We start from the raw sequence: 21,541 nt of genomic DNA, 5'->3' as shown, positions 1-21,541 counted from the left end.
TGGTCTCGGGCTCGTCCCGGTCTAGTACTGGTCTAGTACTGGTCTAGTACCTGGTCTAGTACCTGGTCTAGTACCTGGTCTAGTACCTGGTCTGGTACCTGGTCTAGTACCTGGTCTAGTCTCGTTCTGTCTGAATTTCAGACTCTGTGTGGTCACGTCTCTAGTTTCACTGAAGCTGAAGCCACTCGGCAACAGAGTCTGTGCGTTTAAAAAAAAAAGTCTGTGAAACTGAAACGAGGAGAAGTAAAACTCTTCTCGTCTCTTCTGCTGCTGTTGAGTTTGATTTTTGATTTTGCAAGTCAAGATTTTCCCACGATCCGAAATGCAGACCAAGTCGTGCAGTGGACGCTGGGCTGTAGGGGCTGGTTTCCCTTTAAAATATTTAATACTTTAGTACTTTTTATATGTTTGTTTGTGTTTAGTCAATAAATACCTACGCATAAATACCTCTGGAGCAGAATTTTCAAGTTCAATGCACTATCGCTTGTACTACACTGTATTTACACTTTTTACAGTTTGGAACGAAATAAATGTAAAGTTAAAAGATAAAAATGTGCACTTTAAAATCAATCCTCCTCGTGACACGTTTTTTACCGACTGTCGTATTTATTTATTTATTCTTATTTCTGCTGCTGAATGTTGAATGTATTTTATTAATGAATCTGCAGCTACGACTTTATAACAACAAACTTTAAAAACAACTCGGGTATCACGGAAATGTGCAAATAATCTGTATTTTTGAGAAATTAAATATTCACAAGTTACATCAGAAGCACATTGTGACTGTCAAATGTTGAATATTATTTGTTTTTGTTCCGTTCTGGTCCGTATTTTAATATTTACATGTTTTTATTTCAAACGTATAAGTTATATCGTACAGTTTTTGCGTTCGTTTATAAGGCGGCAAACAAAATTCGAAGAAAGAATTGTAAAATGAATTGAGAAGTCAACAGTCTGGACATTTTCTTCTTTATTTCCATGTTTATTTAGATTCTCACTGAATTAATCAAAACTCTGAATGACGCATGACTAAAAAATAAACTCAAAATAATTCCAAACATGATTCAGATTTAAAAAAAACAACGTACCCTTTCTTTTGATCACTGCTTTGTATTTTTGGAATTTCTTGATTCTAAAAATTTTAAGTTTATGTGACGTCTTATGTGGATTTAAAATGTAGAAAGTCATAAAAAATGTATATATATTGAAGGTGTGTCCAAACTTTTGACTTTTGGCTGTACTTACTGTTAAATATTGAAACAATTGTTGAAAAATACAGATAAAGATATTTTTAAGTTAAGAATGTTAAGATTTAAGATAAAGGTGAATTTTTTGTTTTAACGTTAATTTTTGTACTATTTATTTAGTTATTACACCTTTCTGATTGTTAAACTTCTTAACATTTCACATTTTGCTGTGTTAAAGCAAAAACAAACAGTTCAGAGTTCAAGTTGGACCTAAAAAATATTCATGAATTGATTTAAAGCTTTTTGTTCAATAAAAAAGTGTTGACATTAAAACATTTGAAATCTTGTTTTATTTATCACATTGTTACTTAAGTTTATGTTTTTAGAAATGGTTTAGTCCTGGTTTAGTCCTGGTTTAGTCTTGGTTTAGTCTTGGTTTAGTCCTGGTTTAGTCTTGATTTAGTCTTGGTTTAGTCTTGGTTTAGTCCTGGTTTAGTCTTGGTTTAGTCCTGGTCTAGTATCTGGTTTAGTCCTGGTTTAGTACCTAGTTTAGTCTTGGTTTAGTCCTGGTTTAGTCTTGGTTTAGTCCTGGTTTAGTCCTGGTTTAGTCTTGGTTTAGTCTTGGTTTAGTCTTGTTTTAGTCCTGGTTTAGTCCTGGTTTAGTCTTGGTTTAGTCTTGGTTTAGTCTTGGTTTAGTCTTGGTTTAGTCCTGGTTTAGTCCTGGTTTAGTCTTTTAGTCTGGTTTAGTCTTGGTTTAGTCTTGGTTTAGTCTGGTTTAGTCTGGTTTAGTCTTGGTTTAGTCTTGGTTTAGTCCTGGTTTAGTCTTGTTTAGTCTTGGTTTAGTCTTGGTTTAGTCTTGGTTTAGTCTTGGTTTAGTCTTGGTTTAGTCTTTGTTTAGTCCTGGTTTAGTCTTTGTTTAGTCTTGGTTTAGTCTTGGTTTAGTCTTGGTTTAGTCCTGGTTTAGTCTTGGTTTAGTCTTGGTTTAGTCCTGGTTTAGTCTTGGTTTAGTCCTGGTTTAGTCTTTGGTCTTGGTTTAGTCTTGTTTAGTCTTGGTTTAGTCTTTGTTTAGTCTTGGTTTAGTCTTTGTTTAGTCTTGGTTTAGTCTTGGTTTAGTCCTGGTTTAGTCCTGGTTTAGTCTTGGTTTAGTCTTGGTTTAGTCCTGGTTTAGTCTTGGTTTAGTCTTGGTTTAGTCCTGGTTTAGTCTTGGTTTAGTCTTGGTTTAGTCCTGGTTTAGTCTTAGTCTTGGTTTAGTCCTGGTTTAGTCTTTTAGTTTAGTCTGGTTTAGTCTTTGTTTAGTCTTGTTTTAGTCTGGTTTAGTCAGTCTTTTTAGTCTTAGTCCTGGTTTAGTCTTGGTTTAGTCTTGGTTTAGTCCTGGTTTAGTCTTGGTTTAGTCTGGTTTAGTCTTTGTAGTCCTGGTTTAGTCTTTTTAGTCTTAAGTCAGAGTCTCAGTCTCTAAATGATGAGACTTTTCCTGTAAATACTTGTTTATTGTGTTGGTCATGACTCTTCTGCCCGACAAAGGAAATAACAAAGTGACACTAGGTTTAGTCAGTTAATGTTCATGTTCATAAACATCGTGACAAATACTGAGCTCAAAATGTCCCTTTGACCCTTTTTTTTTGTCAGGTCCTTTTTTCTGCTTTTGTATCATGAGACAAAAATAAAGAGTCGTGTAAAGACAAAAGGCACAAACTGTTTATGTTTTGTTTTTAATTTTATTTTCAAATCCAACGTCTCGCCTCCTTCTTTTAGGGCCGTTTAGTCCTGGTTTAGTCCTGGTTTAGTCCTGGTTTAGTCCTGGTTTAGTCTTTGTTTAGTCCTGGTTTAGTCTTGGTTTAATCAGACATCAGCTCTAAATGATGAGACTTTTCCTGTAAATACTTGTTTATTGTGTTGGTCATGACTCTTCTGCCCGACAAAGGAAATAACAAAGTGACACCAGGTTTAGTTAATGTTCATGTTCATAAACATCGTGACAAATACTGAGCTCAAAATGTCCCTTTGACCCTTTTTTTTTGTCAGGTCCTTTTTTCTGTTTTTGTATCATGAGACAAAAATAAAGAGTCGTGTAAAGACAAAAGGCACAAACTGTTTATGTTTTGTTTTTAATTTTATTTTCAAATCCAACGTCTCGCCTCCTTCTTTTAGGGCCGTTTAGTCCTGGTTTAGACCTGGTTTAGTCCTGGTTTAGTCCTGGTTCAGTCCTGGTTTAGTCCTGGTCTAATACCTGGTTTAGTCCTGGTTTAGTACCTGGTTTAGACCTGGTTTAGTACCTGGTTTAGTACCTGGTTTAGACCTGGTTTAGTCCCAGTCTAGTACCTGATTTAGTCCTGGTTTAGTACCTGGTGTAGTCCTGGTCTAGTACCTCATCTAGTCCTGGTCTAGGACCTGGTTTAGTACCTGATTTAGTCCTGGTTGAGTCCTGGTCTTGTACCAATGTTTAGTCCTGGTCTAGGACCTGGTTTGGTCCTGGTCTAGTATCTGGTCTAGTACCTGGTTTAGTCCTGGTTTAGTACCTGGTTTAGTCCTGGTTTAGTCCTGGTTTAGTACCTGGTTTAGTACCTGGTTTAGTCCTGGTTTAGTCCTGGTTTAGTACCTGGTTTAGTCCTGGTTTAGTCCTGGTTTAGTCCTGGTTTAGTCCTGGTCTAGTAAAATAAAATAAAACATCATCTGAGATCCCTGCTGTTTACAGATGATGTCGTCCTGTTGGCTTCATCAGCCTTTGTATTCAATTATACTTTTAATTTTACTTTTATACTTTTATTCTCTTTAAAGTGAAAGTATTTTGTGTATTTATTCATTCTGTACTAAACTGTTTAAGTGGTTAAGAGTCGCCACATGATCCTAGTCAGAACTAAACAGGAAATCCAAAGCTCTTATTCTGCATCATTTCAGACCAACTCCATGACGACTCGAGCTCGGTGACGTGTTTTTCTCATAATGGATGGAAGTCTGGAGAAAATCAACCAAATTATAAAGATCACGTCAGTTTCTTTTGTCTTTGCACGAAAACTTATTTTTGTCTCATAAAGCAAAAAGACAGAGAACAGGAACTGACGAAGAAAGGTCCATTTTGCCCAACCTATTATACTTTTGTCTGGATAAAACAAAAACTTTGGAGACATTGTTTAGTCCTGGTTTAGTACCTGGTTTAGTCCTGGTTTAGTACCTGGTTTAGTCCTGGTTTAGTCTCGGTCTAGTACCTGGTCTAGTCCTGGTCTAGTACCTGGTTTAGTCCTGGTCTAGTACCTGGTTTAGTCCTGGTTAAGCCCTTGTTTAGTCCTGGTTTAGTCCTGGTTTAGTCCCGGTTTAGTCCCGGCTTAGTACCTGGTTTAGTCCTGGTCTAGTACCTGGTCTAGTACCTGGTTTAGACCTGGTCTAGTACTTGGTTTAGTCCCGGTCTCGTACCTGGTCTAGTACCTGGTTTAGACCTGGTCTTAGTTGGTTTCAGATGACGTCACAATATTCTATAGACCAATATTATTTAATACAGACGGGGGCAGAAAAAATAATAATAATATTGTTAAAATGTAAAATGATGTTGACACTTCAATAATACTAATTTAAAAAATAAATATGGCTTTTAGCTTATTTATTTATTTACCTATTTTTATTTCCGGTCCTTCGTCACTTCCGACGCCGAAGCAAAACAAACTAGTTAGCGTCGTTAGCGTCGTTAGCAGCTTTAGCACCAGCGCGGCTCCGACATGAAACCGCCGAAAAAACCGGAGTTAAACCGCGACAAACCCTCAGATCCGGCGCACAACCTCCACCCCGGAGCCCAAACCCGTTAAACCGATGTCTGTGGGCTAGAATCGACCGCTTCCGCCATGAATTTACGAGGACTTTTTCAGGACTTCAACCCCAGGTAACGTTAGCCGCGCGCTAGCCACTCTGCCCGATCCGTTCCACTTTGTAGTTTTATCGTTTTTGAGTCACAAATACATCAACGTGAAACAAAATTAAACACAAATAACTGTTTTATTTTGGCTTGTTGTGGTATTGTGAAATAACTATCCCGAATAAAACGAAAATGGATTGTAGAAAGTGGCCAAATGAAGCTGCTAATGCTACAGATGTGAGTTAAGAGGCCAAGAATCTCATCAACAAATACAAGTTTTAACATTTCTTGAAGCTTGACAGTTTGTTTATATGACGGAGTATAAGGGTCAGATGAAAAAAATAAAAGATGCTGGCGCTGCGAGAATAAAGTCGTAACATTTCGACATTAAAGTCGTAATATTATGAGAATAAAGTCGAAGCCAGAAAAAGTTGTAATTTTACGAGAATAAAGTTATAATTTTACAGGAATAAAGTAGTAATTTATTGAGAATAAAGTCGTAGTCAAAATAAAGTGGTAATATTATGAGAATATCGGCTGCTCGTGGAGAATGGAGAATTTGGAGCATTTTGTAAAGGAGAAGAATCTGTGTATCATTTGTTCATTCGAATGAACAAGGACTAAATCAGGTCCGGAACCAAACCAGAAAGGCCAGGATTGAGACCAGGACCAGACCAGGACTGAGGCCGGGGCCAGACCGGGACTGAAAACAGTTTAGTCCTGGTTTAGTCCTGGTTTAAGTCACAGAAATGGGAAATGGCGTTTCCGTGACTTTAAAATGTGATGCGGGAATATTCTGCCGCATACGGACTAAACCAGGACTGAACCAGGACTAAACCGTTTTCAGTCCTGGTCTGGTCCCGGTCTCAGTTCTGGTCCTGTTCCCGGTCTCAATCCTGGTCTCAGTTCTTGTCTGATCCCGGTCTCAGTCTTGGTCCCTGACTCAGTCCTGGTCTTTTCTCATGTTGGACATTTTTCTGATGAGGGTGTCACGGTCAACAGTCAAAACGATCGTCCTTTAAGAGCGTTTGGAAAGAGACAAGTCTTCATTTGTGCTGCTCTGGTGGGAGGGGCCACGTACAGAGACGCTGGAGACGCTGCTGTGATAAACACCACAGAAAATTAACAAGATTTTAATAGAAAATATAATTAAATTATTTTTGTAGAAAATCAGCCAAGGGCCAGATTAAAGGTCTTGGAGGGCCAGATCTGGCCCCCGGGCCGTATGTTTGACACCTGTGCTGTAGAGAAACAAAGGCGAGGAAATCGAAACATAAGATGTTTTGTCTGATTAAAAAAAATTATAAAAAGCCCAGAGTTTCCTTTATTATTGATAGAAGACGAGGAGACACGATCCAGTTTAGTCCTGGTTTAGATCTAGTTTAGACCTGGTTTAGACCTGGTTTAGACCTGGTTTAGTCCTGGTTTAGACCTGGTTTAGATCTAGTTTAGTCCTGGTTTAGACCTGGTTTTAGTCCTGGTTTTAGACCTGGTTTAGTCCTGGTTTAGATCTAGTTTAGACCTGGTTTTAGTCCTGGTTTTAGTCCTGGTTTTAGTCCTGGTTTTAGTCCTGGTTTAGACCTGGTTTAGTTTCCGGCAATGAGTGGAATTACCGAGGAAAAAAAAAAAAATCTGGGTAAATTAGGGTGATCAGATGTCGCTTTTTACTCGGGACAGTTCCAGTTTTGACCCTGTGTCCCCCTGTCCCAGCAGATTTACAAAAAAAAAACCCACTGATTTGTTTATTCAAGAAATATCCCACGTGTCTCGATTTCTGACCAGTTTGATCCCTGCCAACAGTAAAGAAGGAAATATATTGTCATTTGTTTAGCTAAAATATTAGGGAAGCACTGAAATGAAAATTTGTGGCCGAAACCAAATAAAAATTTAACTCTTGGCCGAAACCAAAACCGAATATCAATTGTGGTTAAGTTTTAATATTGCATAAACAGTCTAGAATAAATTTTCAGACATGTTTTTAAAAGAAAGTAAATGTTTAATTAATATTCTTTAAATATTCCGGTAGCCTTTTCAGTCAGTTTTTCATTCATATTAGACTGGACCTTCAAACAAAACAACAATTCCAAAAAAAACTTAAGTGCATTAAAGTGGATAAACCCACAACAAATGAATTATTGTCCTTTTAACACAAGCCTGCTGAGCCACAGTAGAAGGTAGGGCTGGTATCATTGAGAATGAGCAATCAGCATGGTTCTAGTTAGAGATGGGCATTTGGTGAAATTTTCTTAATCGATCGTCGGAAGAATTAACGATCGATTATCGATTAATCATTAACGTTTTTATATTAAAATGATCATCATTATTATTACTATCTGCACTAATCTGCATAAATAAACTTTACGACATATAAACCGTAATGACTCTAGAGCCACATCAGCTGTTTGACATTATAATGTGTTAGTTGTTCAACTCTCACAGAAACAAAACTTAAAACCACATCGCTAGCCATGTTTTCTCTTTCTCTCACTTTTTTTCTCTTCACGCCGCGTGCAGACTCGTGGTAGTTTCACAGCAGCAGCGGCTGAAAACGAAACTTTGAGAAATTTGCGTGTACATAGGATTTAAAAAAAACGTGCATATTTGGCTGTAGTTCAGCATAAAATAAATAAACCAGGACTAATCTTGGGCACGAGATAGAGACCGAGTCCCGACACTCAGTCCTGGTTCAGTTTTGGTTTAGTCCTGTTTTACATGTGGTCTAGATCTGTTTTAGTCCTGGTTCAGTCCTGATTCAGTCCTGCTTTAGACGTGCTTTAGACCTGCTTGCAACAAAACTATCTCAACAAGAGTTGCTTGGGAGCCAAAAGAACCAGCAGCATTTTAGCCAAAAGATCTGGTTCTCTAAAAAGAATTGGAATACTCATCACTAGTGTCTAGAATGTGATGCAAAAATGCCATAAAGCCAACCTACCGTCTGTAAATATGATGTAAAGAGGCAGAATAACAATAAATGTTGCCTAAATAAACCCAATTTAAAATCCACCAGAGCCAAACCTAAGTTTTTTAAACAATTCAACATTTACAGTGAATTTTTACCTCACTAAATATATCGGCAGCTCCAACTCCCATTATGTCGGTTTCATATCGGCCACAACAAAATCCATATCGGTCGGTCTCTAATGTATCGTTGCCTATGTAGGGTCGAGGTATGTATCGTATCGGCAACTTCTTAATGATACCCAGCCCTAATACCAACCATCCCAACTCCAAGTGTGTCGCCCTCACCTGAGAGAAGAACAGTGTCTGACATCTCCTCGTGTCTGTGTGTGTTTCCTCAGTAAGTTCCTGATCTACTGCTGCCTGCTGCTCTTCTCGGTGCTGTTGGCGCTGAGGCTGGACGGACTCATCCAGTGGAGTTACTGGGCCGTGTTCGCTCCCATCTGGCTCTGGAAGCTCATGGTGATCATCGGGGCGTCCGTGGGCACCGGAGTGTGGGCGCACAACCCTCAGTACAGGTGAGGCAAAACGGCTCAACACCAACACCAACACCAATATCCACGACAGAGTTAAAGATGTTCAGCAGGAAGCAACTTTTTGGAGCTTTCTACCACGTTTCTACCTCGAGATGTTGTAACGTTGTTCCTCAAAAACATGAAACCTGAAGTGGTTTTAAATGTCAATCGCCACGTTTACATGAGAGCTTTTATTTCCTGTTAGGTATCTTCAAAATCCATTAAGCGTGTTCTCTTAAAAATAACCACTGGAATCGATCGATTAAAATCAAAAAGAATTTATTCCCTAAACAATACAATTCTAGTACAGAGCTCTGGGTCAGATCGTTACCCCTGACCGCCTACGGCTACACAGGTCTTAAATCAGGCCTCTGAATACCTCAAATCAGATTTTATAGACATCCATATGAACATGCAAATAATATGTTGAACAGGTAACGCCTTGAATCTTCCTTGGAGTATCTCTGCGTTCCTTTAGGTTTAGGGAGTTGACAGCAGCCCAATGTAAATCACCCGTTTGTTTAGTTTCACACCAGGCCGAACCATCTCCACTGCTGCTGCTTTACAATGAAATTCCTTAAAAGGACCTATATCTGCAAAAGATTACCTTAAAAGCAAACATGTTTCACACAGTGGTACCTTTAAACATACGTAAGATTTCAGTGGTTAAACAACTCAATGTGTAATAGTCAAACAAATATATAAATTCAGTGTTTAATATGCTGTGACGGGGTTCTATCTTATTGTAATAATGATGGCGTAGTCAGAAGGATGTTTTTTGAGTGTTTAATTAGTGTTCCCAAATAAAGAAAGTTTGAAGAGTGCTATACAACAAAAAGTGAAACAAGAAAAAGTATTTACAATATATACAAATACACCAGCAAAAGTCTGCTTAAATTTCTGTTATCTTACCTTCCTCTTCCAGGTCCAGGTTGGAACTGACTGAGGGAGGGAGAGTGGCCCTCTTTTATCCCCCATGACTCCTCCCCCAAGCCAATTAACCAAGAAATGTGGGTTTTCCCCCTTAAAACCCAAATTACTGATAACAACAAAATTATGTAAAACCCAGAAAAATACAGTAAATTAAATGGCCCTATCTCTGCGCCTGTAGCAGCAATAGGGAATTAGAAATTAATATTTTATGATTAACTGTGTTTTTTCTTGTGATGACGTCGCAGTGACGTCACATGCGGAGATCCCGCGCACGAAACCGGAAAAAGGAGGTGTCAGATCAGTGCTCTGTTTGCCAGTGGGGCGTGAGGACAGGGGATGGATAATGCGGAAAGGTAGATGGAAGACGAAGTTATGGAGGTGAAGGATTTGGCAGCGGACTTGTGTGCACCCAAGGCTACTGCGGTGGTGAGCGGACGGAAAATATTTAGCGGGGACCGGAGTGGATAGACGAGGAGTGAGCAACAGAGCGGGGTACGGTGCGGAATGAATGAAAACAGGTGGGTAGTTGACGCGGGCTTGTTCGGGCGTGCTTAAGTAAGCGCGTGCTCGGACGGAGCGACTCCGTCACATATGCCCATGTGATGCACTCAAGAAACTTCACCACGTGGTACAGCCTTCATTCCGAATTAAAAATAATTTAATTCTGAATAAAAATTATTTCCCTCTCTCCCTCTAACTGCCTCTCTCTGTGACTCTCCTCCGCTCTCCCCTCTCCCCCTCTCTCCTCTCTCTCTCTCCTCTCTCCCTCTCCCTTGTTTCTCTCTCCTCTCTTCCCCTCTCCCTTGTTTCTCTCTCTCTCTCCCTCTCTCTTGTTTCTCTCTCTCATTTCTCTCACCCTCTCTCTCTTCACCTCTTTCTCTCTTTCTCCCTCGTTTCTCTCCCTGCTTCTCTCTCACCTCCCCCTCTCTCTGCGTCTCTCCTCTCCGCCTCTCTCTCGGTTCTCTCTCTCTCGTCTCTCCCCCTCTCCCTCTCTCTGTCTCTCCTCTCTTCCCCTCTCCCTCTCTCTTGTTTCTCTCCCTCATTTCTCTCACCCTCTCTCTCTTCACCTCTTTCTCCCTCGTTTCTCTCCCTGCTTCTCCCTCACCTCCCCCTCTCTCTGTCTCTCCTCTCCGCCTCTCTTTGTTCTCTCTCTCTCGTCCCTCTCCCTCTCTCTGTCTCTCCTCTCCACCTCTCTTTGTTCTCTCTCTCTCGTCTCTCCCTCTCTCTGTCTCTCCTCTCTTCCCCTCTCCCTTGTTTCTCTCTCTCTCCTCTCTCCCTCTCTCTGTCTCTCCTCTCCCCATCTTCCTCTCTTTGTGCCTCTTCTCCCTCGCTCTCTTGTTTCTCTCCCTCATTTCTCTCCCACTCCCTGCCTCTCTATCCCCCTCTTTCTCTCTCTCTCACTCTCACCCCTCTCTCTCCCCCTCTCTCTCTCACTCTCACCCCTCTCTCTCTCCCTCGTTTCTCTTCCTCTCTCCCTCTCTCCTCTCACCCTCCCTGCGTCTCTCTCCTCTCTTTCCCTCTCTCCTCTCCTCTCACTCATTTCTCTCTTCGTTCCCTCATTTCTTTCCCCCTCTTTCTCCCTCTCTCTCTCTGTCGTTTCTCTCCCTGCCTCCTTCTCTTACCTCCCCCTCTCTCTGTGTCTCTCCTCTTCCCTCCTCTCTCCCTTGTTTCTCTTCCTCCTTTCTCTCACCCTCCCTGCCTCTTACTCTCCCTCGTCTCTCCTCCCTCGTCTCTCCTCCCTCGTCTCTCCTCCCTCGTCTCTCCTCCCTCGTCTCTCCTCCCTCGTCTCTCCTCCCTCGTCTCTCCTCCCTCGTTTCTCCTCCCTCGTTTCTCTGTGCAGGGCGGAGGGTGAGACGTGCGTGGAGTTTAAGGCCATGCTGATCGCCGTGGGTCTTCACGTCCTGCTGCTGATGTTCGAGGTGCTGGTGTGCGACCGCGTGTCCCGGGGCTCCTACTTCTGGCTGCTCGTCTTCATGCCGCTCTTCTTCGTGTCGCCGGTGTCCGTGGCCGCCTGCGTCTGGGGCTTCAGGCACGACCGCTCTCTCGAGGTGAGACCGCCGCCGTCGCGGTAACGAAACCTCAAACGCCACGATCGCGAAACCGCAAACTTTTTTTATTTTATGATATTTATTTATTTGATGAGTTTGTTTTGTGATTTGAATGTATTTCCTGTTCCGTAAACCACTTTGAATGAGTTTGTGTGCGAATTGTGCTCTACAAATGAACTTGCCCTGACTTGCCTACAAGTCAAAATAAAACAAAACATTGAAATAAATTAATAATAATAACATAGTAAAAAAAAAACAAAAAACAATATAAATAAATTAATAAAAATAAAACAAGATAGAGATAAAGTAATTAAAATAAAACAAAAGATAGAAATAAAATAATAAAAATAAAACAAAAGATAGAAATAAAGTAATAAAATAATAAAAAATAAAACAAAACAGAAATAAAATAATAAAAATAAAACAAAAGATAGAAATAAAGTAATAAAATAAAACAAAAGATAGAAATAAAATAATAAAAATAAAACAAAACATATAAATAAAATAATAAAAATAAAACAAAACATAAAGTAATAAAATAATAAAAATAAAACAAAACATATAAAGTAATACAAATAAAACAAAACATATAAATAAAATAATAAAAATAAAACAAAAAATAAAAATAAAATAATAAAAATAAAACAAGGTAGAAATAAAATAATAAAAATAAAACAAAAGATAGAAATAAAGTAATACTAATAAAACAGAAGATAGAAATAAAATAATAAAAATAAAACAAAAGATAGAAATAAAGTAATAAAATAATAAAAATAAAACAAAACAGAAATAAAATAATAAAATTTAAAAAAAAGATAGAAATAAAGTAATAAAATAAAACAAAAGATAGAAATAAAATAATAAAAATAAAACAAAACAGAAATAAAATAATAAAAATAAAACAAAAGATAGAAATAAAGTAATAAAATTATAAAAATAAAACAAAAGATAGAAATAAAGTAATAAAATAATAAAAATAAAACAATATAAATAAAATAATAAAAAATAAAACAAAAACATAAAGTAATAAAATAATAAAAAATAAAACAAAACATATAAAGTAATAAAAATAAAACATATAAATAAAATAATAAAAATAAAACAAAATATATAAATAAAATAATAAAATAAAACAAGGTAGAAATAAAAAAAATAAAATAAAACAAAACATATAAATAAAGTAATTAAAAAAAACATATAAATAAAATAATAAAAATAAAATGATATATAAATAAAATAATAAATAAAAAAAGATATAAATAAAATAATAAAAATAAAACAAAAGATAGAAATAAAGTAATACAAATAAAACAGAAGATAGAAATAAAGTAATAAAAATAAAACAAAACATATAAATAAAATAATAAAAATAAAACAAAATATATAAATAAAATAAAACAAAATATATAAAATAAAATAATAAAAATAAAACAAGGTAGAAATAAAATAATAAAAATAAAACAAAAGATAGAAATAAAGTAATACAAATAAAACAGAAGATAGAAATTGTCACAGTTCTGCCTTTTTGTTTACTTTTTTCCCCAGTCCAGTTCCATTTCTGAGTCTGTTCCGGTCCTCCTTTTGCCACCTCCCTCCTTTCTCTACAGCTGCCCCTCATTCTGTAATCAGCCCAGGCCCAGTCTATATATACTCCCTCTGCTCCCTCAGTTTTTGCCAGATTGTCTACCTGTTAAGACAGACATTCAAGCTCCTGAAAACCCCAAATCTGAAAACCCTGTGTTCCCTGAATCTGATCTGTTTGTGACTTCTGCAATTCTGAGTTTCCCTGTTTGTTGTCCCTGTTCCTGAGTTTCCTCCCAGTGTGTTTTTTTACTAGTGTATTCCCAGTCTTGGAAGATATTTTTGTTCACATTTAATATCTTATATTCCCCTGTTATATTTCCAGTCTGAGTTGTCATTAATAACATTTCCTGTTATAGGACACCTTCTGTTATTTAAATAACTTGTAATAACCTGTTTGCCTGACTACTTGTGTTGCATTTGAATCCAATTTACCGGCGTGATAGAAATAAAGTAATAAAAATAAAACAAAACAGAAATAAAGTAATAAAATAATAAAAATAAAACAAAACATAGAAATAAAATAATAAAATAATAAAAATAAAACAAAACATAGAAATAAATAATAAAAATAAAACAAAATATAGAAATAAAGTAATAAAAATAAAATAAAACATAGAAATAAAGTAATAAAATAATAAAACAAAATCTCAGCGATTTACTGTGACCCGCTGCCACTCCCTCAGGCGCTCGGGTCAGAAAACAAATCATAGTAAATCATTGTACTTTACTTTAAATCATAGAACTTTCTGGTACCTATTCTTATATTTATCTTGAGAGAAAACCTCAAGCAGTGCCCAAATATTCACAGCTTCAAAAGAAATTCTCAAGAGTTTTTGCTTTCGTGGTGTAAGGGTGAGCGACGGCACTGGATGATCTAAAAATAATAATAATAAAAATAATAAAAACACAATTAAATGAAAAAGTATAGAGATAAAATAACTGTAAAACTTAGTACAGTACAATAAAATAAAAAAACACAGAAAAAACAACATACTCGTTCCATTTTGCAAGTGGAAAAGATACGTTTTCCCGCACCATGTGAATGCAGCATGATTGCACGCTCTTATTTTTTATTTCATCATAGATTTCATTGGTATTTCACATTGCTCCATAACACTGAAGCAAGTTCCTAGCAACTTACTGAGTCATTTTAACCAGGTGCTTTGTTTCCCAACTTCTTTTGCAACACAGTTTTACATTTGTTTTTGTTTTTTTAATCATGCTTCTGATGATTGTCACACTGATCTGCTCTTGTGTTTTCAGCTGGAGGTCCTGTGCTCCGTGAACATCCTCCAGTTCATCTTCATCGCTCTGAGACTCGACAGAATCATAAACTGGCCCTGGCTGGTGAGAAAAAACGACATTTAAAAGTCCAATATGACACAAAACTGACTCTTGTGAGCTTTAAGACGTGTTCTAATGTCATTTCCTCGTCAAAAACGGAGTCAGAGTTGTGTTTTGTTTCATTCACATGTTTGAGCAACTCTTAATTATTAGTTTGTCTACATCTAAGCTCCAAATGCTCTGTTCCACCTTGTGATGTCATGAAGCTGTTTTCAAGTGAACAGCTCCTTTTTTTTTACCTTTAGGGTCTGTTCACACGAGAACGCTTGTGGGTAAAAATGACAAAATATTTTATGGGAAGTGTCTTTCGTTTAGACGGTGACGGCGATAACGATAATTTTTTTCAGCTTTCGATTTTTGCGTTTAAATGAAAAAGGGAAAAAAGGGATATCGGCCGTTTCCCGTTTACGTGACTTAAACTGCGATGCCGGACTTTAGCGCCGCATACAGACTATACTAGATCTGAGACTGAGACCGAGACCGAGACCGGGACCGAGACCGGGACCGAGACCGAGACCGGGACCGAGACCGGGACTGAGACCGGGACTGAGACCGGCAATAGTACCGGGACTGAGACCGGGACTGAGACCGGCAACAGTACCGGGACTGACTGAGACCGGGACTGAGACCGGGACTGAGACCGGCAACAGTGCCGGGACTGAGACCGGCACTGAGACCGGCACTGAGACCGGCACTGAGACCGGCACTGAGACCGGCACTGAGACCGGGACTGAGACCGGGACTGAGACCGGGACTGAGACCGGGACTGAGACCAGGACTGAGACCAGGACTGAAAACGGTTTAGTCCTGTTTTAGTCCTGGTTCAGTCCAGCATCACAGTTTAAGTCACGGAAACGGGAAACCATTTATCAATTTTTTTCCATTTTTCATTGAAACACAAAATTGAAAACTGCAAAACCTAATCGTTATCTGTTTTTTCATTTTGGTTTTGGAGACAAATAATGAAGAAAATAGTTTTTTTTTTTTTGTTTTCTCATTTTTGGTTTTATATTGAAAAACGAATGAACGAACGACACACGGATTGTGGAGGAACGAACAAAACCGAGATGACAGAAAAGCCGGCAGCAGCTGAAGTGTGTGTTTTCTTTTCCGGTCGCCGTAAATCCGTTGGTGTCTCTGTCCGATCAGAACCTCCCCCACCCCCAGACGCTCACACACATTAAATAAAGACAATTTAACATGTTTTTTTAATGTAAACCTCGATTCAGAATTATTATTTCCATGTAAATTCCAAGGAGAATATTTGAATTCCACGTGGTTTTTGTTGACGTATCCCGCTCTCTTCCGTGTGTCCAGGTGGTGTGCGTCCCCCTCTGGATCCTCATGTCCTTCCTGTGCCTTGTCGTCCTCTATTACATCATCTGGTCCGTGCTGTTCCTTCGCTCCATCGACATCATCGCCGAGCAGCGCCGCACGCACATCACCATGGCCATCAGCTGGATGACCATCGTCGTGCCGCTGCTCACCTTCGAGGTAAACAACCGGCCCATCGAAAGCACGACGTCACAAATGCGCCGTGTTTAAAGCGCGACGATTCTCTAATTTTGACTTTATTTGGTTGGATTATATCTGTTGTAAAGATAAATGATAGTTTTAAACCGATCAAGAAGCGATTTGTGAAGAAAAGATGAATAATATGTTGAGAATTACAGGAAATAAAGACTCCCACAATGATGATGAATCAGAATTCTGTCCAAAAGGTCAGCACAATTTACCCAAAAGAATATTTTAAACATTAGTACAGTGCGTAACTTTTTTCGTAATTCTCTAGCGTGATCTCATGATTTTCAACCAGAAAGTAAAATTTGAAACCCTGAAAACTGTCAAACCAGGAAAAAAATGTGTAAAATTTTCAGTAAAATCTTAAATTTAATGATCTCAGGTGTGTTTTAGTCAAACAATATACGAACTAGTGGTGTGCAAAATTATTGAAATATCGATATATCATATACTGTATTTTAATGTGATGATACAGTATGGATATCGTGGGCTGCTGTATCGATATATCGCCAACAGTATTATTTTTTGTTTTGTTTATTTTACTAAATTATTTTGTGTAAGCTTCAGTGTGTTGCTTGTTTGGAGAAAGGAAACCTGTTTATGCGACACAGTTTATAGTTTTGAGTAAAATGTGCGTTTTTCATATTAACTTTGCACGGACTTAATGGTTTAAAAAAGACAAAAGACTATTAGTGTCACAGCCGTCATTTAGTCTTTGTTTTTTACTGAACCGTATCGAATAGATTTGATTTGAAATATCGTATCAAATTGTAATACATGTAATCAAAAGTGTTCTGTATCGAAAATTGTAGCGGAATTTTTTTCAACATTTTTGAAAAATCTGGTGATTTTCTTTTGTTCTGGTGAGTTTCAGTCTCGTAAGAGTCACAGTCTGCCCATGGTCTGCTCCAGCGCTCACACACCCTTCCCCCCATTCATTCACTCTTTTACTCTTTTCTCCGTAACAATGAGGCCGATTGTAACTTGACAGAGGTAGAAAAAAGACTGTTCAGTATTTCCCGCCAGGCATCCTGATCTACCTTGATCCTTTTAACCCCATGGATGTATTAAAATAACTGGAGGGTGTTGGTGCTTTTGTAACTGTCACAAGTTGATTTACTGGAACTACAGTGAAAAAATTCCCCACAAACAAAAAGGTTTTTCTTACAGAGCATAATGTAATCAGTCACAAAGAGCTCGTGTTCAGCTGACTAGTGCTGACAGGGACTGACTGGGTAGTCTGATTCATCAGCCGGTTTGACTTGGTGTAAACAGTGTGACCTCGCAGCATTAGGATTCGTTCACTCGACTGTAGACGGGTAAATTTTTTAATTTAACCAATCGCTGCTGTTTGATCGTGACGTATGTAATGCTCCAAATCCCTGTAGGAAGAAGAACAATAACGTCTTTCCACTTGATAAAATTCACCAAACATTCTCTTTGTTCCGGCTTTAAATCCTCGATCTCGGGAATCGTTGCCAACACAGAATGTCTGGCTCTTGGTGCACGAACTCGCACTTCTGGGGTTCTTGCAAACCGTCTAGTGCAGGGGTGTCAAACTCATTTTGGTCCAGGGGTCGTATCCAACCTACTTTGATCCCAAAGGGGCCGGATCAGAAAACTCATGTCATATAAACACACAGAAACACAAATCTATTACAGAAATCTTTTTTAACTGATGAACTCTTTCTTTTACAAAATGAACAACCTGAAACTTAAAAAAAAAATGCAATTTCAACACAATGTTTTAACATTAACTTGTTTGCAAATAGGAATAAGTCTTTTTTTTTTTAAATCCTGCACTCGACTCCACTTTTCTCATGTTTATGTTTGTCCTTTAAGAGCGTTTGGAAAGAGACAAGTCTTCATTTGTGTTGCTCTGGTGGGAGGGGCCACGTACAGAGACACTGGAGACGCTGCTATGCTCAGCGGCACAGAAAATTACCAACATTTTAATAGAAAATAATATTCAAATATTTGAGTGGAAAATCAGCCGAGGGCCAGATTAAAGGTCTTGGAGGGCCGGATCTAGCCCCCGGGCCGTATGTTTGACACCTGTGGTCTAGTGTATTCTGATTCCTGACCTTGTGGCTGAAGAGAAATGAAATCGAGCGGAGGCACTAGGTGGTACCAGCCTGGCTACTGACAGGGACCTACAACTTTAAAAGATGTTGGATTTTGTGGCAATTTTCACATCATAAACAACGGATCGCAGCTGCTCAACCCAAATCCAAACAACCCGATCCTATCTTACCGGCCTTCCTCAGACAAAGCCTGTCTTGGCCAAGGCCGGCGGAATTTACTCACCCTGGAGATAAGAGAGAAACTTGAACTGACGCCTGCTGATGTGGACTCTGACGGGAACCCGACCGAGGCCGACTCCAGGCCTTGTATCCCATGCCCTCGCTGTTGTATTGTGGTTTATCGTGTGCTTACGTTGCTGCGGTGTTGTTTTTTTGTCCTTGTCCCACTCTGTGCTTCACTTAGGACAAGGATCACTAAACTTCTTTTCATCTTCTCTCGTTTGTGGCGGGTTTCGTAGTGATGACGCAGATTTTATTCTTTGAAAACCTCCACACTTTCTTTACACATCAGACAAACTGTACGGTCCAGACGCTGAACAAAAAATAATCGGTCGTCCACTGTTCTCGGTCATTCACTGTAGGGTAGAGATGTAACGATAACTAAAATATCGTGATGTCGTATCGTCAAAGTTCTCACAATAATGTCTTGGACCATCACAATATATCGGATTACAAGTCTCTTTGCTTAAATGAAGAGTTATGGTGCAGCAACAGCTAGAAAGACAGAACGAACTACATAGACCATGATCCTTTGCTCCATTTCAGTGCAGACTACAACAGTTCTAACACTTCAAATATTCAGCCAAAAACAGAAATCGAGCAGCAGAAAGAAAGTTTGGAGTGAGCGACAAACTTGTGACACCGGGAGGATGCACCGTGAAACTTTCCTGAAGTCACTGGACGGACGGACAAAGCCTGGACTTCAGTGACACCGAAAACATCCGGGCGGGATTCAGAAAGACCAGAATAATTCTAACTGGAACTGATGCTGAGTCTGACGACAGCGACACAGAAGAGGAAGTCTCTGTTTACCTCCTTTACCTCCGGAGGTCGAGGCCAAGTTGTTCAGAAGTGACACCGAGGATGAAGAACTGAATGGATTTAGTGATTTGGAGTGAGATGGAGAGTTTGGTTAAACTTGTTCTGTTCTGTTGTTTATGTTATAGTTTATCTGAAGAACTGTTCATATGTGACGTTAACAGTCTGTTGTTCTCTCTTCTATTGTTTTTTACTACAACGTGACTTTACACAGGAAACGTCGGCTCCTGGTCTCTCATTTTATAAAGTACATTTCCCCCAAAAAGTCCAACTTATACTCTGGAGCCACTTATAGTCCAAAAAAAGACGGTACATGGAATAGAAAGTATGACGATGTTCTTATAAGGAAACTAAGAAGTCTAAATGGGTTTTTATGGCCAATCTTTTCAAGGTGTGACCAGCACAGCCTTGAGTTCACAACAGTATGTGCTTTGTATTATATCTCTGAAACCACTGTTATCGCAACATAGAAACTGAAAACAGGAGCCGATACAGTTGGTCATAAATAACTATGAGGTCAGGTCATAGAGTCATTAGAGAACAAACTGTAACTGTAGTGCAAACACGTGGAGTCTCTATTTACATTTTACACGGGTCTTAATTCTATCCCAGTTTCCTGAAATATGGAAAAGAAAACCCCTCCACATTTTTTTATATGTTGTAGTCGACATACAGGGCTACATTTTTTCTGTTGGGGTCATTGAGGTCGGGCATGTCCTTTTATTGTCAATTTCGAGGTCAAAATGTAGAAAGTAATGTAAAGGAAATTAAAATATTGTGTGATTATTTTGTCTTTTAGAAACAACATTTGGTCTTGTAACTGAAACTCATAAAGTTGGGAAAAGACCCTTCAGTGTAAACGCTCCTGCTTCCTTGCATCCTTCAAATGTAAATGCTTCTGTTCCTTTTTGCTTATCTAATCTTATCTAGAAGCAAGCTGGTCAGGAAGGTGAATGTGAATGCAAATCCAATCAAGCAGTTGGGTTTCAGACCTTTGTCTCTCCTATTGTTTAAAGGCAAGGCAAGTTTATTTGTACAGCACAATTCGTACACAAAGTAATTCAAAGTGTTTTACAGAATAAGAAATACATTAAAATCATAATAAAAACAAATCAAAACATAAATAATCATGAAGATTAAAATAAAAAAGAGAGACATAAATTGGAGAGAAGAGTGAATGAAAACCTTTCAGTTATATTGCACAGTTAAACAGAAATGTTTAGAGTCTGGATTTAAACAGCGTCACAGAAGAGTCTGTCTCACATGTTCAGACTGTTCCAGGTTTTAGCTGCATGAACCTGAAACTCTGACTCCCCTTGTTTAGTCGTGACTCTGGGCACCAGCAGGAGTTGGTCCCTGAGCTCCTCAGAGTGTGAGATGGTTCATATGACACTAACATGTCACAGATGGACTTTGGTGCTTGGACATGGAGAGACTTGTACAAACAGAGACTGCTTTAAAGTCTCTGAGGCACAGGAGCCAGTGCAGAGACCTGAGACAGGACTTATGTGCTCGTACTTCCTAGTTCGAGTCAGGACCCGAGCTGCAGTGTTCTGGATGTTCTGGATGTTCTGGATGTTCTGGATGTTCTGCAGCGTCTCACAGCTCGTTTGGAGAGACCAGTGAGCAGAACATTACAGTATCTAACCTACTGGAGACAAACACATGGATAAGTTTCTCCAAGTCTGATTTAGACAGTAAACCTTTGATTTTTGCTCTGTTTTTTAGATGGTAAAAGGCTGCAGATGTTATTGAGTTGATGTGGCTGTTAAAGTTCAAGTCTGAGTCCATTATTACCCCGAGATTTCTTGCCTGATTTGAAGGTTTTAGAGAGAGAGACTGGAGGTGATGCTGACACTGTCTCTTTGTTTCTGTGGACCAAACACTATGACTCCACATGTGACATCCTGCTCAGGAAGGCCAATAGAAACACATCTGGCCACACCTCAGTAGGAGTCGTCACCTTCTCACATTGAAACGTACGTCCTCTGGTCATCTCAACCTATATAAACTCGGTGCTTGTATCATTGGAGGTCTGACGTCGGAGGGACATGCTGCTTGTTGTTCTGTCAGACCTATTTCTTGCAAAAATAAACTCTGCATCTTTACTTCAACATTCATCAGTGTCTACAAACGGAGTCTTTTTCCACAACAGTAATTTATCTCAAATATTCAAATGCAAAAATAAAAATGCCAGAGTTTTGATTCCTTATGATTCCCCCTTTCCAGAGACTCGTTGTTTTTTGATATCGGACCAGTCGTTGTTGAGTAAATTCAATTTGAAATTCGGGGACCATGCAAAAAAAGTGAAAAAATTAAATTGCGATATCTCAGAAACAGTTACTCCGATCAAACTAAAATGTGAAATCTTTCTTGTCTATGACTTACCCATACACCAATTTTCTTTACCACTGGACAATGTGAGGGTTCAAACTGCAATTTTTTTGAGTGAATGGAGGTGGAATGTAGTCAGGCTGGCGCCACCTAG

General features: G+C 38.8%; 1 protein-coding gene across 1 annotated transcript in view; it reads left to right on the top strand.

The window, feature by feature from the left end:
- Positions 1 to 4,850: 4,850 nt before the first annotated feature.
- Positions 4,851 to 21,541, top strand: part of tmem185 (transmembrane protein 185) — a 25,810-nt gene continuing 9,119 nt past the window's right edge. Inside the window, exons 1-5 of the mRNA XM_020938697.2 lie at positions 4,851 to 5,055; positions 8,328 to 8,504; positions 11,275 to 11,482; positions 14,330 to 14,413; positions 15,728 to 15,904. Coding sequence (XP_020794356.1) covers positions 5,018 to 5,055; positions 8,328 to 8,504; positions 11,275 to 11,482; positions 14,330 to 14,413; positions 15,728 to 15,904 — 684 coding nt within the window. The 5' untranslated portion in view covers positions 4,851 to 5,017. The remainder of the gene's footprint in view (positions 5,056 to 8,327; positions 8,505 to 11,274; positions 11,483 to 14,329; positions 14,414 to 15,727; positions 15,905 to 21,541) is intronic.

This window comes from Boleophthalmus pectinirostris, unplaced genomic scaffold, assembly GCF_026225935.1.
Source record: "Boleophthalmus pectinirostris isolate CB_2022bp ecotype Guang Dong unplaced genomic scaffold, ASM2622593v1 HiC_scaffold_20, whole genome shotgun sequence".
Lineage (NCBI taxonomy): Eukaryota > Metazoa > Chordata > Actinopteri > Gobiiformes > Gobiidae > Boleophthalmus > Boleophthalmus pectinirostris.
Note: the sequence above shows the minus strand (reverse complement) of the source record. Positions and strands in the feature narration are given on the sequence as shown.